At 37.0% G+C, this 13,354-nt stretch overlaps 1 protein-coding gene across 1 annotated transcript; it reads left to right on the forward strand.

Moving 5' to 3' along the window:
- The first annotated feature begins 7,973 nt into the window (after positions 1–7,973).
- slc25a1a (solute carrier family 25 member 1a) lies at positions 7,974–12,732 on the forward strand. Its single transcript, XM_060895717.1, has 9 exons — positions 7,974–8,273; positions 9,444–9,551; positions 9,745–9,844; positions 9,959–10,097; positions 10,364–10,448; positions 10,931–11,035; positions 11,144–11,259; positions 11,359–11,432; positions 12,207–12,732. Exons 1-9 carry the CDS (start codon positions 8,063–8,065, stop codon positions 12,328–12,330), a joined length of 1,062 nt encoding a protein of 353 aa, XP_060751700.1. The 5' UTR covers positions 7,974–8,062; the 3' UTR covers positions 12,331–12,732.
- Positions 12,733–13,354: the final 622 nt, after the last annotated feature.

Below are 13,354 nucleotides of genomic sequence, written 5' to 3' on the forward strand. Positions count from 1 at the left end.
TTTAATTGTTTCCACAAGTGAACCAGTCTTGTGAAAGGAATTTGTTGTTGATGTCACCTTCCAGATTGTAAGTTGTACAGTGTGAAATAAACAAGTGTGTGCAATGTGTAAATAACAGCATGTTGATTACTAGTTTTGCTATATGAAAAAAAAAAAATAAAAGCCACTATTTTATTAAAGATCTTTTTTTTAAATGCCTTATTGGAGAGCGTTTGATTAGTCATCCAGAATAATGTGCCTTTTAAGCCTTTTCAAGTGCACTGTTTCATTTTACATTCGACAAAAGTGGACTAACAGATTGTACAGCGTAGCATTGTTCCTATTCACCTGCCTGTAGCATTGACCAACTAAAGCCTTGTATGATGGATTTCTAAGCTGATGTACATGGTCAAAATCTGTGTGCAAAATAGTCAAAGAAATTTATAGAAATTATAGAAAATGATATTCTCATACAAATATATGAAAAATAAACAAAAGAAGGGATATATATATATATATATATATATATATATATATATATATATATATATATATATATATACGTGTATATATATAAAAGCCTCATTTAAAAGATAAATGTCAAAGCTAGGCAAAGGTCGGATAATTCTGCATATTAAATATTTTCGACAAATGATCAAAACATCAAGGTTTTCCACATTCTTGCATTTGCAGATGTACAGCTATATGCAAAAATGCACACCGAGCCCCTAATGACTCTATAAATCACATGCCATTGAAAAATAAACCTCCATTTTCTCCAGCCAATTGACTATGATGGCATTCAATGAAACGAGGAGACATGAAGGAGTATATATGAAAGAGTCATTCACAATAGTAGAGAGAGAGACTGGAATGTAAAAAGGCTATTGATGTGACAGGAATAACTATGGAAACACAATGAAACCAAGGAGGAGGGGAGAGAGAGAGAGAGAGAGAGAGAGAGAGAGAGAGAGAGAGAGAGAGAGAGAGAGTGAGAGAGTGTGTGTGAGAGAGAGAGAGCGAGCGAGAGAGAGAGCTGCAGTGATTAATGAGTCACATGATTGATGGGTGAGTCATCTACTGCCATGCACCACTGCAGAACCTCCAGCATTATGATTTATACCCACTGGACACAAACACCTGCATACGCACCCACCCTTGCCAGATAAAATAGCCATTGGCCTAAGGTAGGACCTCAAGTATTAGTGTATGGCAACACACATATACTCATAAATTCACACAAACATTTACCATGTGTTCACAGGGATGCAAGACTCGAAAGCCATTTTAGTAACAACGATTGCTCTCTAATTAAATGTAGATGAATTACCGCAAAAGAATCATTTTGACCTCTAAAGGAACAGTTTGCGCAAATGGGACACCCATTGTCCTAATGAAGTGTGCATAATATTCATGAATTGTGCAACCAACCACTGGTCAAAACTAGCTTCATTTGATTGTCAGTGTTAATTAAGAAAAAACATTAATTAATGCAAAAAAACACACCAATATGTCTTTCAAAACTGATTTTCAAGTAGATCTGATTAAAATCCCAGTTTTAAAGATTTGAAATTGTTTATCAATCCAAGTTTCCATGAGTGGTTGAATATGAAACCACTGAGTCAATCAGCTTGAGAAACCAAGTACTTCACCACATGCTGTGGTTTTTTTAGAAGAAACTGATCAATGAACAGAAGAGAGTGTCCTTTTTCAGCCATGGTAAACGGGTGTCATAGTGTCATAAGCACTTATAGCCACCCTGTGCACATCCACTTAACATTTTCACTGCACCATGGAACAAATGAGTCTATTACAGTGTAATTACCATAATGGTGATATAGCTATTCAAAAACTACACTGACAGCCATGCTGTTCATGTATGAACTATAACATACAAACAGATTTTCATGTAAACAGTGTATCCACTCATATCAGGTTCACCACACACACACACACACACACACACACACACACACGCACGCAACAGCTTGTATGCCTGCACAAAATCAAGCCCTCAGAAATGTAGTCTATGGCAATGACGGCAGAGGCACAGATACTTCAGATATAAAAACGGACGGATAATTACTCTGAGTCATACACAGTGCTGGAAGCAGCTCTGATGATGCACTCCTCTGAGCCAACCAACCAGTGCATGACAGAGGTTCAAAAAATGGCCAAAACACTCTCCACTTAAACTTTCCCAGTGACTAAAGCACATCTTGCTCACTCCCTATATTCCCCTGATTAGTAATAATTGAGCCAATTTGTTTAGAGCTCCATGAGATCATATTGCTATTCACTTGATCCTCTTTTATATTCCAAACCTGCATGATGATAATTGCAGTATAATGATCATCTCCCCTGCCTGTGCAGGAGCCGCCGCTGCTCAGATTGTCTTCATGATGCTCTCGGAGCTGTCTTACAGAGGTAAACAGGTTGTTTTGCAAATTCAGATCAGGACATCCTGTGTGCTCTGAATAATACTGACATTCGAAATGTGTTTGTGCCATCAGGATCTGATATCTAGCAAACATAGCAAACTTTTTTATGTCATTGTTTCAAGACATGGCATACATACATGCAGCAATATCCAGTGTTTTATGTTTACAAGTGTCAGATACTGACTAAAGCTTGTAGAGAATGGCAGCACACTGCTGGAGGCCAGACATGTTTCAATAACGCTGTAATTATACTAAGACATGGAACATTTAACCATAGCTGCAGTAAGTGTCAAGCCCAGATTGTTATATGATTAATTTGCTTGCTAAAAGCACATTTCTAATTGGGAGAAGTAAAAAGTGTCGTGAAGGATGCACACACACACACACACATGCACGCACGCACGCATGCACACACACACACACACACACAAACTCTGTGTGCCTTCACAGCCAAATCATTATCATCGCTGTTAGAAACACCTGCAAAAAATATAAATAGAGAAAACAGTGAGGCAACAGCATTACCACTTAATCCTATGTTTCAACGGGTGCTGTTCGTGCCAGAGGCAAGGCTGAAAAAGCGAAGAGGAAAAGGTGAAGAGGGTGAGAAATTGATGAAGTGAGAGAGAAAGGGGAGGCAGTAAAAGAGAGAATGGGGGTGAAGCTTTGAGTGACTCACCCTGTGTAAGTGCGCCTCGAACAGCAGCATAAAGTGGTGGACCACCTCCACATTAATGAGCTCACTGCACAGTCATAAGCACTTACATTCGCTCTCGGCCTCCACTGCACCATTTCCATGCTAGAAAAAAATGAATACACACACATATACAGTACACTGACAGAAACAAAGACTACATATGGCTTTCAGGGCATGTAGTATACCACATAATGAATAGGCTGAGGAATGTTAATGAGAAATCTGTCTATAAATGAATTCTATACTCACAAATCACTAAATGTATGCATTATTTATTCTGATAATTATATAGGTGCAAAGACAGCAAATACACCTGTACACTAAGGCTGTGTTTTATAACAGTATTACTAAACAATACTGTGTTTAGTAACAGTGTCAGTCACACTGTGACACTCAAGATGGCCTTCGCTTGCTCTTTACAGCAAATCTGCTTGTGAGCCATTCGGACTCATCCATTATTAAACTGTCAAGAGTTTCCGTTTCACAGAAAGCAAGAAGACAGAGAAAAACAAACAGCAGTGTGCTGCAACAGGAGGAGTGTTCAGTGACTGGGTAGATGGTATGCATGAGGTGAGTGACCAGATGTTTAATGACAGATGTAAGGGCATGCAGGGCTTATGTTAAGAGCAGTCGTTTTAGATATGATTCACAGTTGGATTCATTAACTTCTGGGGAATACCTTATGATAAACAGGAACTGGGCATTATAATGTTAATAACTGACTAATGTATAGCCTTGATCTTTTTTTAAACAACATAAACATTACAGCGAGAAAAAGACAAACAGTTCAGTCTTCTCCAAAGCGTTTTGTATAGAATCCAACCAAACAGTATGAGCAGAATCAGGTGCTTTTTTTTTGTTGAATGAAATGTAATTCTAGCAAAATGTGTGACAGCATGATCATCCCAGGACTACACTAGTAGTGCCTTATACTGTATCACTCTACTGACTATAATTTTATATCTCATCTTTCTATTCTGTCACTTATTTTCTATTCAGCCTATTTCACAGAGCTCCATTGAAGGTGACAGTTAAAAAGAAGCTGAACTTCAGATGAAGGAACATGTGCAAGGAACAATCTTCTGAAATGCCCAAGAAAAAACATTCAGCTGGAGAACAGTTTCACGTACAGTCAGGACTTAAGGAGCAGTCTCAAGAAAAGTCTGCACCCGGAAAACAGTTTCAAGAACAATCAGAACCAAAGAAACAACCTACAGGCACAGAAAGTATGTTTTTTTTATTATTATAATTATTGTTGTTGTTGTTGTTGTTAATATTCTTATTGTTGTTTTCATTTCTATTAATGTTATTGTTCTTCTTAATAGAGGTAGTTCTACTTGCAATAGCAGGCTTTAGTCTTTTAGTCTCAATGCTGCCTTGTTATGTCTTATGCATTTAACTGAAATGAAATAAAACATAGTCTTTAGAAAGATGTGGATTAATGCTGTTTTCAAAATAATGTTTATGTTAACATTACTCAGGCATGGAGCTCTGCTGGTACTGCATGAAATCTCATTCTCTGGCAGAGTTCAACACCCCACAGGTACATTGGTTTATCAGTGCTTGTTTCTTGTGGTGCAGTTCATTAGATAGGAAACTGATCTGTCCTTCTGTCTTTTCTGTCGCTATCATTCAGGGTTGGGTTTCACATTCTTACCCTGACTTCCGTCTCTTCTTTCAACCATTTCAGTAAGCTGTAAATTATGTATCTGAGATAGATGTACAGACTGTCGAGCCTGTGTTTTTCTGCTGCACATGCCCTCTAGATGGTGCTGTCTTTTCAATATTCAGTTACAGATGGATTTGGAGAACAGTGCTTTAATGCCTTCCCATGGAGGAGCTCATTTGAGCTATCAGCAAGACCCCAGGCCTCATTTTGGGGTGGCACACTCCTCACGCTCCACATCTTTTCCCCTATGGGGCAAGGAGGGACACAGAGAGATAAAGAGGGAGGCTGATGAGGATGATATAAACTCTATCAGCAACTGCCCATACTGCCATCTGGGACTTCCTCTTGATACACTACGCTGGCATGCGGTAAACACAAGGACACTTTTCAAACTGTCCAAGAAAATAAGTTAGAATGGTGGAAGGAAAACTGCACTGAAAATCTAATAATCCATTAAAATAAACCATATATATGTATATAACTCAATTTACCTCATGACCTCATAGTCACTTCATCTCATAGTAATCCATGTAGGACTATATTGCTTTATTTATTTAACTGTTATAATCTTTATAAAGATGCTGAGATTTCTCCTTTTTTTTTCTTCACAGGATAAATGTCTGTTATTTGAAGACCGCAGAAATGACAATTGAAATAAAATGTCAAAGCAATGAGAAAGGTCAGCTATACGCTTTGATAAAGTAGATCAAAAACAGAATAAGCTTATCAGATATGTCAATTAACTTAATCTCACAGTGAAACGTTGCAACATTGAATAGGAACGTTGCATTCACTAGTAGACTGCTTATTTTGTTTTCAAAAAAAAAAATTGCTTTTAAAAAAAATTATTTATTTTATTGTCAGCATGATACTGTAACTAGTCTTGATTATCTATCTATCTATCTATCTATCTATCTATCTATCTATCTATCTATCTATCTATCTATCTATCTATCTATGTTCAAGATGTATTTATGTTCTATGGTAATACAATTAAAACAGTAACTTTCCTACAATTCTACCATAGAGGTTAAAAAATAAGAAATGCATGATATTTTAAATGCTATTTTATTATATTTGTTTATTTCTGAATAAAAAAGCTATATGCTATCACTGTAATTCCCTGATAGCCATGATTATTGCCACAGAAAGTTTTGGAATTTTCGAGACTTTATCTGACTTATATATTGCATTATTTTAATACATATGAAGTGTGTGGATATTTGTGTAAATGGAGGCCTGAGATTGACTGCCGTCTCGCGCTCAGTGAATTGTCCTGCCATGCACCCAGTGCTCATGGGATTGACTCCAGATCTTCTACAATCATAATCAGAATAAAAAAGCTACAGAATATGAATGAATGGTTGGATTTCAAGACAGTATATCTACCTTCTGGTTAACAAAACTTTATGTGTTTCATTGTTTGAGTTACTAAATAAATGTAAGACTGACAAGATTCTACATTTTTGAAACTGACAAATTCAGTAAGCATTCAGAGATGTTAAGAACGACTTGATGTCTTTTTCCCAGATAATGTGCCTAGCTGTCAGCCACAATCAATAAGCTGTTACCTTCCTGTTTTATTTGACATAAAAATTATTTAAAGCAATTTATTTTTGTCTCTTATCAGTGTTAACAGTGATTGCATTAAATATAAATGAAAAAAAAAAGTCTTTGAAGCGGTCCTTGAAGCGGTCAGCTACAGATGTAAACCTTTAGAGCGGTCATTTACAGATCTCATTGTGTCTGATTTATCTGTTATAATCCAATGACGCTACATATTTCATTTTAAGCTTGAACAATGTTGCATTCATGACTATTTTCCAAGTATTTACAAGATTTTACAAGATTAAAATGTAAAAGATTTGGAGTTCTTTGTATTACTCAAACTGAACATGTTTATTTAGGACAATGAGTCATTCTGAATGTTAGCTACTCTACTGAAAAGAAAGCATTGAAGTCTTGAATACAGAGATGGCAAAATATCACTTTCTTTTCTAAAAACAAAATAGAAGTACAATTTACCCCTGTGGATGAATCATTTTCTTCACACATCCCAGCTTGTTAGGACATGCGTGTCAGAGCACAGGGTCAGAGGGATAAGGGACTGAATCAGGGATCTAAGGGATCAAAGTTGTAGATTAACTTTGGAATTTGAACTCATAACCAGTTTCAATTTTTATACAAAAATCTCCACGTTATTTTAATTGACTTGCCGGTTTAGAAGTCACCACCATAGTATGAAAGAGAATCCCATGACATCTACAGTCCATCCTTAGAACTTAGGGCATACGGCAGGGGATACCCTGGGGTGTCAACCCATTGCAGGGCAACTACACTACAGACAATTAAGAGATGTCAGAAGGATGCCAGATACCTGCAGGAAACCGGGGAGAAATCTCCGAACCTCCAACCCCAAAAGGTGTAAGGCGAATGCACCTACCACGTACCACTTTCTATCATTCTATTTTTTTCTTATTTTAAAAATGAAATACATAAACAATAAATATACAGTAAATAACCTATAGCTCATATATACAACAGGAGAACAGAAGAAAAGAAGCCTAAAGCAGAATCAGTGAGGAGTGAGGAGTCAACCTCAGTTCCTCCATGAGTCAGCCAGTGCTTGCTGAGAGCAGTAGCTTGGTCTGACTCATCAGATAAAGACTTTATCCTCCAGGTTTCTCACATTTAAAGGCGGAAAGCTCACATTTTCATAACCATTTACGAGGTGTGCTGTTCTCTAATGTTTAATCCTTTACATCTGTTTTCAGTCATAGTGATCTGCAGTCTTCTTTAAAACGTCCACATGAACAGTGGATACGAGACATTTGAAAGAGTGAAAACCTTTATGTAGGAATGTTTATTGGTGAGTAGCTTTCAAAACCGAAAAAAAAAACAGTAATTGATTAATCGATGACTTTAGTTGGCTTTTTATGAACGAATAAACACTAGCAACAGCTCATCTAATTTTCCTGATGCTGACCAATAATATTTTTTTTCACGTCATGCCATCAATCTGTAGATACACAGCTAACACTATTGGATAATAGAGTAGAAAGAATATTTGTATAAATTAATAAAACGACACGTATAGACCAATAAGAGTGCAGGGTCGTATAACACTAATTTGAATATTCATGATCATCCCACCGCCAGGCCACAGAGTGGTGCGCGAATGATTGTGTTGGCTTTGTCTGATTGGACACGGCGCACATTGTTGGGTGTCATATTCCGTAAAAGCGCAGTTCATTATTTACATTTAAGGTCAGGAAGATGTCGTCTCTATACAAGCCGTTTTGTGTTTCTGATGGTCCGTGTAAAGATGCGATATGGAGACGTGGATCTCTGCAGCATCCCGCGTGTCATGGTGTCGAAGCGAACGGTTTCACCCCAATTCACAACATGTGTGAAGGAAAACGGCGTTTTGCTGCCGCTGCAACGGGCGGGAGGAAAATCACTCACCCAGGGAAGGCAATTCTTGCAGGTAAACGCTTGAGTGTGTATTAGACACTCTGTTGTCTTGGTCTCTATCCAAGGTGCAGCTGTTGTGTTTTATGTGTATATATATATAAAACAACAAAACAACACCCAGGGCGCAGAACTGGGTCAAATGTCCTTGTTTACATTCACAAAACAGTATAGTGCTCTAGTGTAAACCCTTCAAACGCCTCGTAATGTTATACTTTAATTGTATGATATTGTGACTGGCTAAAGAGTTGACACAGCTAGTGTGCTATATATGACCTGCCATGTACTTCTTCAGCTAGCCAGCCTGCTAATATTAGCTCTCTGTTGTCATCTTCATCTTTATGTCAACATGTGTAGTGTTAGCATGGCGGATATCTCTGTTTATATGACCTACAGAGGGAAAACAACTACAATAAAAATGTCTTCTTGGAGTTAAAAAAATTATAGCGTGGTTAAGAAATTTTCTAGAAATAAACATGAACTTTAAAACATTTTGTAGTATTAAACATGTATATGGAATTAGGATTATTAGGATAGGATACATCTAGATTGATTGATAGAATAACCCCAATGTTTAATAGGGGATTAAAAAAAAAGCTTGATAAATAATTAACAAATAGAAATCTGTAAGAATTCTCATTGTATGCGCCCCCTTAATTTAGTGCCAGTGTAAACAGTTGCCCTTAGAAATGAATGGTGTGACTTGTGTGTTATTTGTGTCACGTGACCTCAGTTTTAATACACTTTTAATAATACTGCTAGTTAAAGGTTGAACATACAGCATCATGAAGTCAACGAGATTTGGATTAAAAATGCACTTTTTTTTTTTTTTATTAAAAAAGAAAGAATATGGCACAACTGCGTCACTGCCTAGAGAAATCCATCCACCAGAAGCCAGATATTTAAATAAGATGATGTATAAGCCATGTTAAACATTACTCTAGTATTTCTGTCAAAATGTTTTTCATCCTCTATCTTCCACATCATACTGGGATTAAAAAGACAAATGTTACCTTCCCTTGTACAGAGAAAAGAATGGAAAGTTGCCTAAAAACTTCCACTACAATTCCATTAGAAATGATGAGTGAATAAAATTTTCAATTTATTGTTTGATAGTTTTCCATATTCTACAGAGATTATCTTAGATAATTGTTTTAATGTTGTTGTTTTTTTTTTATGTGCATAGGTGGCATTGCTGGAGGTATTGAGATCTGCATCACCTTCCCGACAGAGTATGTTAAGACTCAGCTACAGCTGGATGAGCGTGCAAATCCACCTCGGTATCGAGGGATAGGTATAGGGGAAAACTGTCTCTCTTTATTGTGCCTTGGCAAAACCTTGGTTAGGAATAAACTGAACCAAATTTAAATTGAGCATTTTGTAACTAAACTCAGCAGTCCAATAATTGCCTGGGGTATTGATGCCTGTATTAATTCAGTGATTTAAATTCTGAAATTGAGGATTATAAAATGTATGCATGTTCTTAGGGGATTGTGTGAAGCTGACTGTTCAGGATCATGGTTTGAGAGGACTGTACAGAGGCCTGAGCTCACTACTGTATGGCTCCATCCCCAAGTCTGCGATACGGTAAGACAAGTGATCTGAAATGCCTCCTAAATCCACTTGTATGTTTTTTTTTTTTTTTTTTTTTGTTTGTTTTTGTTTTTTTTTAATGTTTCCATCTTCTTATTTTGATGACAGGTTTGGCACATTCGAGGTCCTGAGCAATCCAATGAGAGATGAAACTGGTCGCCTTGATAACACTCGCAGCTTGCTGTGTGGCCTGGGGGCAGGCATCGCTGAAGCAGTGTTAGTAGTCTGTCCAATGGAAACACTGAAGGTTGGAGTAATGAACACATTGCCTAATAAATCTGTACACAAGTAATATCTTCTTTTTTTCCCCCCAAATACTCTACACCAACACTGTTTTATATATGTATATATAATTTCATATAGCAACTAGTTATAAATGAATCAATGCTCCTTATAGAATTGCATAGTGGAATGCATTATGGCAAACATTTGTGGGGAAATGAACAAGAGATTAAACTCAATTAAAATGAAGGAAGAACTTACCCTAATTCAAGGGATTTGGTACTGTCCCAGGTGAAGTTAATCCATGACCAGTGCTCTCTTCGTCCACGGTACAGAGGCTTCTTCCATGGCGTGCGGGAAATAATTCGTGATCAGGGTAAATGTTGGAAAAGGTCTAATTCTATTTGTAATTGTTCACATTTGTTTTTGGTGCATACATCACTAGTGTGAACAGATCTCTTAACATGAAGGTCTATATGTAGCATAAACATTTAAAGGTCATATCTGCAATTTAAAAAAAAAACTATGAATGAAAAATTCTCCAAATATCTGACTAATCTGACTGTAATGTCTTGCCACAGTGTTTAAGTTTTTTTTTCTTTCTTGAATTTAACTGCTACATACAAATGCACAGCCAGGTCAAAATATTCCAATCTGTCTGTTGACCTTTTATAAGTATCCAATCTGTCACCATAACAGAGGTTGTGAAAATACTGAATTTGATGTACGTGTTTTCACAATACTCACATATTTTGGAAAGAATGTTGCACTTTAGCCATATAAATTGTTCCAGAGTATATGTTCAATAATTGCTATGGTATTTAAAACATATAACAGACTAATCTGCTTTACTGGCAGGGGTTCGTGGTACATACCAAGGGCTGACTGCTACGGTACTGAAACAGGGGAGCAATCAAGCTATACGGTTTTATGTCATGAACCTTCTACGCAATTGGTATAAAGGTAAGAAATCGAGCACAACTGCAGTCTTAAAATGTTCAAGGGATTTCAAAGGATTGTGAGGATCAGATTGTAGACTTACTCGGATGAGGCTTTTGCTGTCATCTCCAGGTGATGACCCTACACGTGAGATGCATCCGCTGGTCACTGCTATATTTGGGGCGACTGCAGGCGCAGCAAGTGTTTTTGGAAACACGCCTTTGGATGTGGTGAAGACCAGGATGCAGGTACAATCCTCTACAATCATTGTTTTTATGACCATGAATCTATAATATACAGTATAATTGAAACTGTCAATTAAAATCCTGTAACCTTTTTTTTTGTAGGGTTTGGAAGCCCACCGTTATAAGAACACGCTAGATTGTGCTTTCCAGATACTAAAGAATGAAGGCCCACAAGCGTATGCATAATTTTACATTTTTTAAGCACACTTCCCTTCTCAGCTACACATGTGCTCATATCGAGTCTCATAAATAACATCTTTTACTGTATACTGCAGCCCTGTTGAATTTTCAAATCTGATTGATCAGAAGGAAGAAACTGATGAATAGTCTTTAGAGCAACTCTGATCTCAGTACAAGCTGTGATTCAAATCACATGTTTATATTAATGCACACTTTCTAATTATCATTTCTATATAACACACACGTGAGACTTAACTGTAAGTGGAAGTTTAACATTTATGGAAGGGATTTTAGCATCATTTTACTTGGGATTGAGATTCCCTTCAGCGTCATCAGACATTGTTCTTGTCATGTCTGTTTTCTCAAAATTGCTTGCTAGCTTTCAATAATTGACAAACACAATGTTTTTAAACAACCAATTATTTTTTTTTTTTTAGCAAAAGCCAGTGTGCCTGGATCCTAAACTGGATACAAGATGTAGTGATTTTAGTGAAAGGCTTAGTGTTTTAACATGTTCTACATATCACAGGTTAAATATTATGGTGAATTGTTTTTTTTTTTTATACTGGAGGCAAATTTAAGTAATTCTTGTCCACATCCCTGATGCAGTACATGTTATATTTGGTGATTAGCTCAGACCTTGTACTGAACTTTAAAGACTGCAGTGGAGTTAGGGTTGTGAACCCATGGTATAATGGTCTTGCAGCATATTCTCAACATCTCCTAATTCACAATTCCTGCTTCGTAACGCAGTTTTCTCTCTGCCGCAGGTTCTACAAAGGCACAGTTCCTCGGCTGGGCAGGGTTTGTCTTGATGTCGCCATCGTCTTTGTCCTGTACGAGGAGGTTGTAAAGCTTCTGAACAAAGTCTGGCAGACGGACTGTGCTCTGTAGAGACGATGACTAATGTCGACACAGCTGGCAGTGTCACTCAAGTGATAAGGCTGACTGTTACACTGACCCCTGGCTGAGTGCACTGGGCTAGGCTGGCATCTGCATGAGAGGGAGGGTGGAGAATTAAACTCACAAGTGGTGTTCTGATACATAGCATACTACTCATTCTCCACCAACTGCAGAGTATTATCAAGTTGCACTTTTTCACTTCAAAACTTTCAAAACCATGCAACTTTGTTCAGTCCCATCCTTTTACTCAAAGTAATCCACTTATGAGGCAAACCCCATTGTACGGCAAAACGCACAATTCCCTTGCTCTTAATTTAACCATGTATAGCTATTACATTTTTCTATTAATTGCACTGATATATTTAACAAAATAAAGGAAATTGTTTAGATGTATATGGTTTTTTTTCTCTCTTATTTACTTATTTCTTGAGAATTGGAATTTTGTGGCTGATTTTTAACTCGGACATTCAAGTTCACAAATAGAAGCTATTAAAGGCTGTATGATGCATTTAAATAGTTGCTTATGTGTTTGCCTGGAATTCGTTCACAACCTGTTGGCAAAGCAGGAAAGCAATTAGGAAAACCTGTAAAGATGAACTACTCAACTCTAGCCTGAATTCCCCACACTGTAAAGAAGTGAAGAGAAAGGAACTGAGAAGGGAATTTTTTGATTCAGCTTTAGAGGCTCAAGTTCATATCTGTTCTTCATTTAATCTATATTTAAAAAAAATATTTTTGTTAAATTATGTAACTAGCTTAAGTTTAAAGTACTTGTAGGCTTATCTGAGTGTAATGAAATGGATTTATTTAAGCACAAATTGCTTGGAAACCTTTTGTGTCCTAGAGACATGACATTTGGCTAGTAGGTAGTGTTCCTGCTCACTACTCTGGCAAGAGCAATAAGTCTGTTTGGCATAAAGGTAGCCCTATAGTGCAATAATTTATTCATTTGTGGTTTCTTTTTTGTTTCACATAACTTGGCAAGATCTTTGGGTGATGTTTTGCAGTATTTTTA

The sequence above is a fragment of the Tachysurus vachellii genome, chromosome 20 (assembly GCF_030014155.1).
Source record: "Tachysurus vachellii isolate PV-2020 chromosome 20, HZAU_Pvac_v1, whole genome shotgun sequence".
Taxonomy (NCBI): domain Eukaryota; kingdom Metazoa; phylum Chordata; class Actinopteri; order Siluriformes; family Bagridae; genus Tachysurus; species Tachysurus vachellii.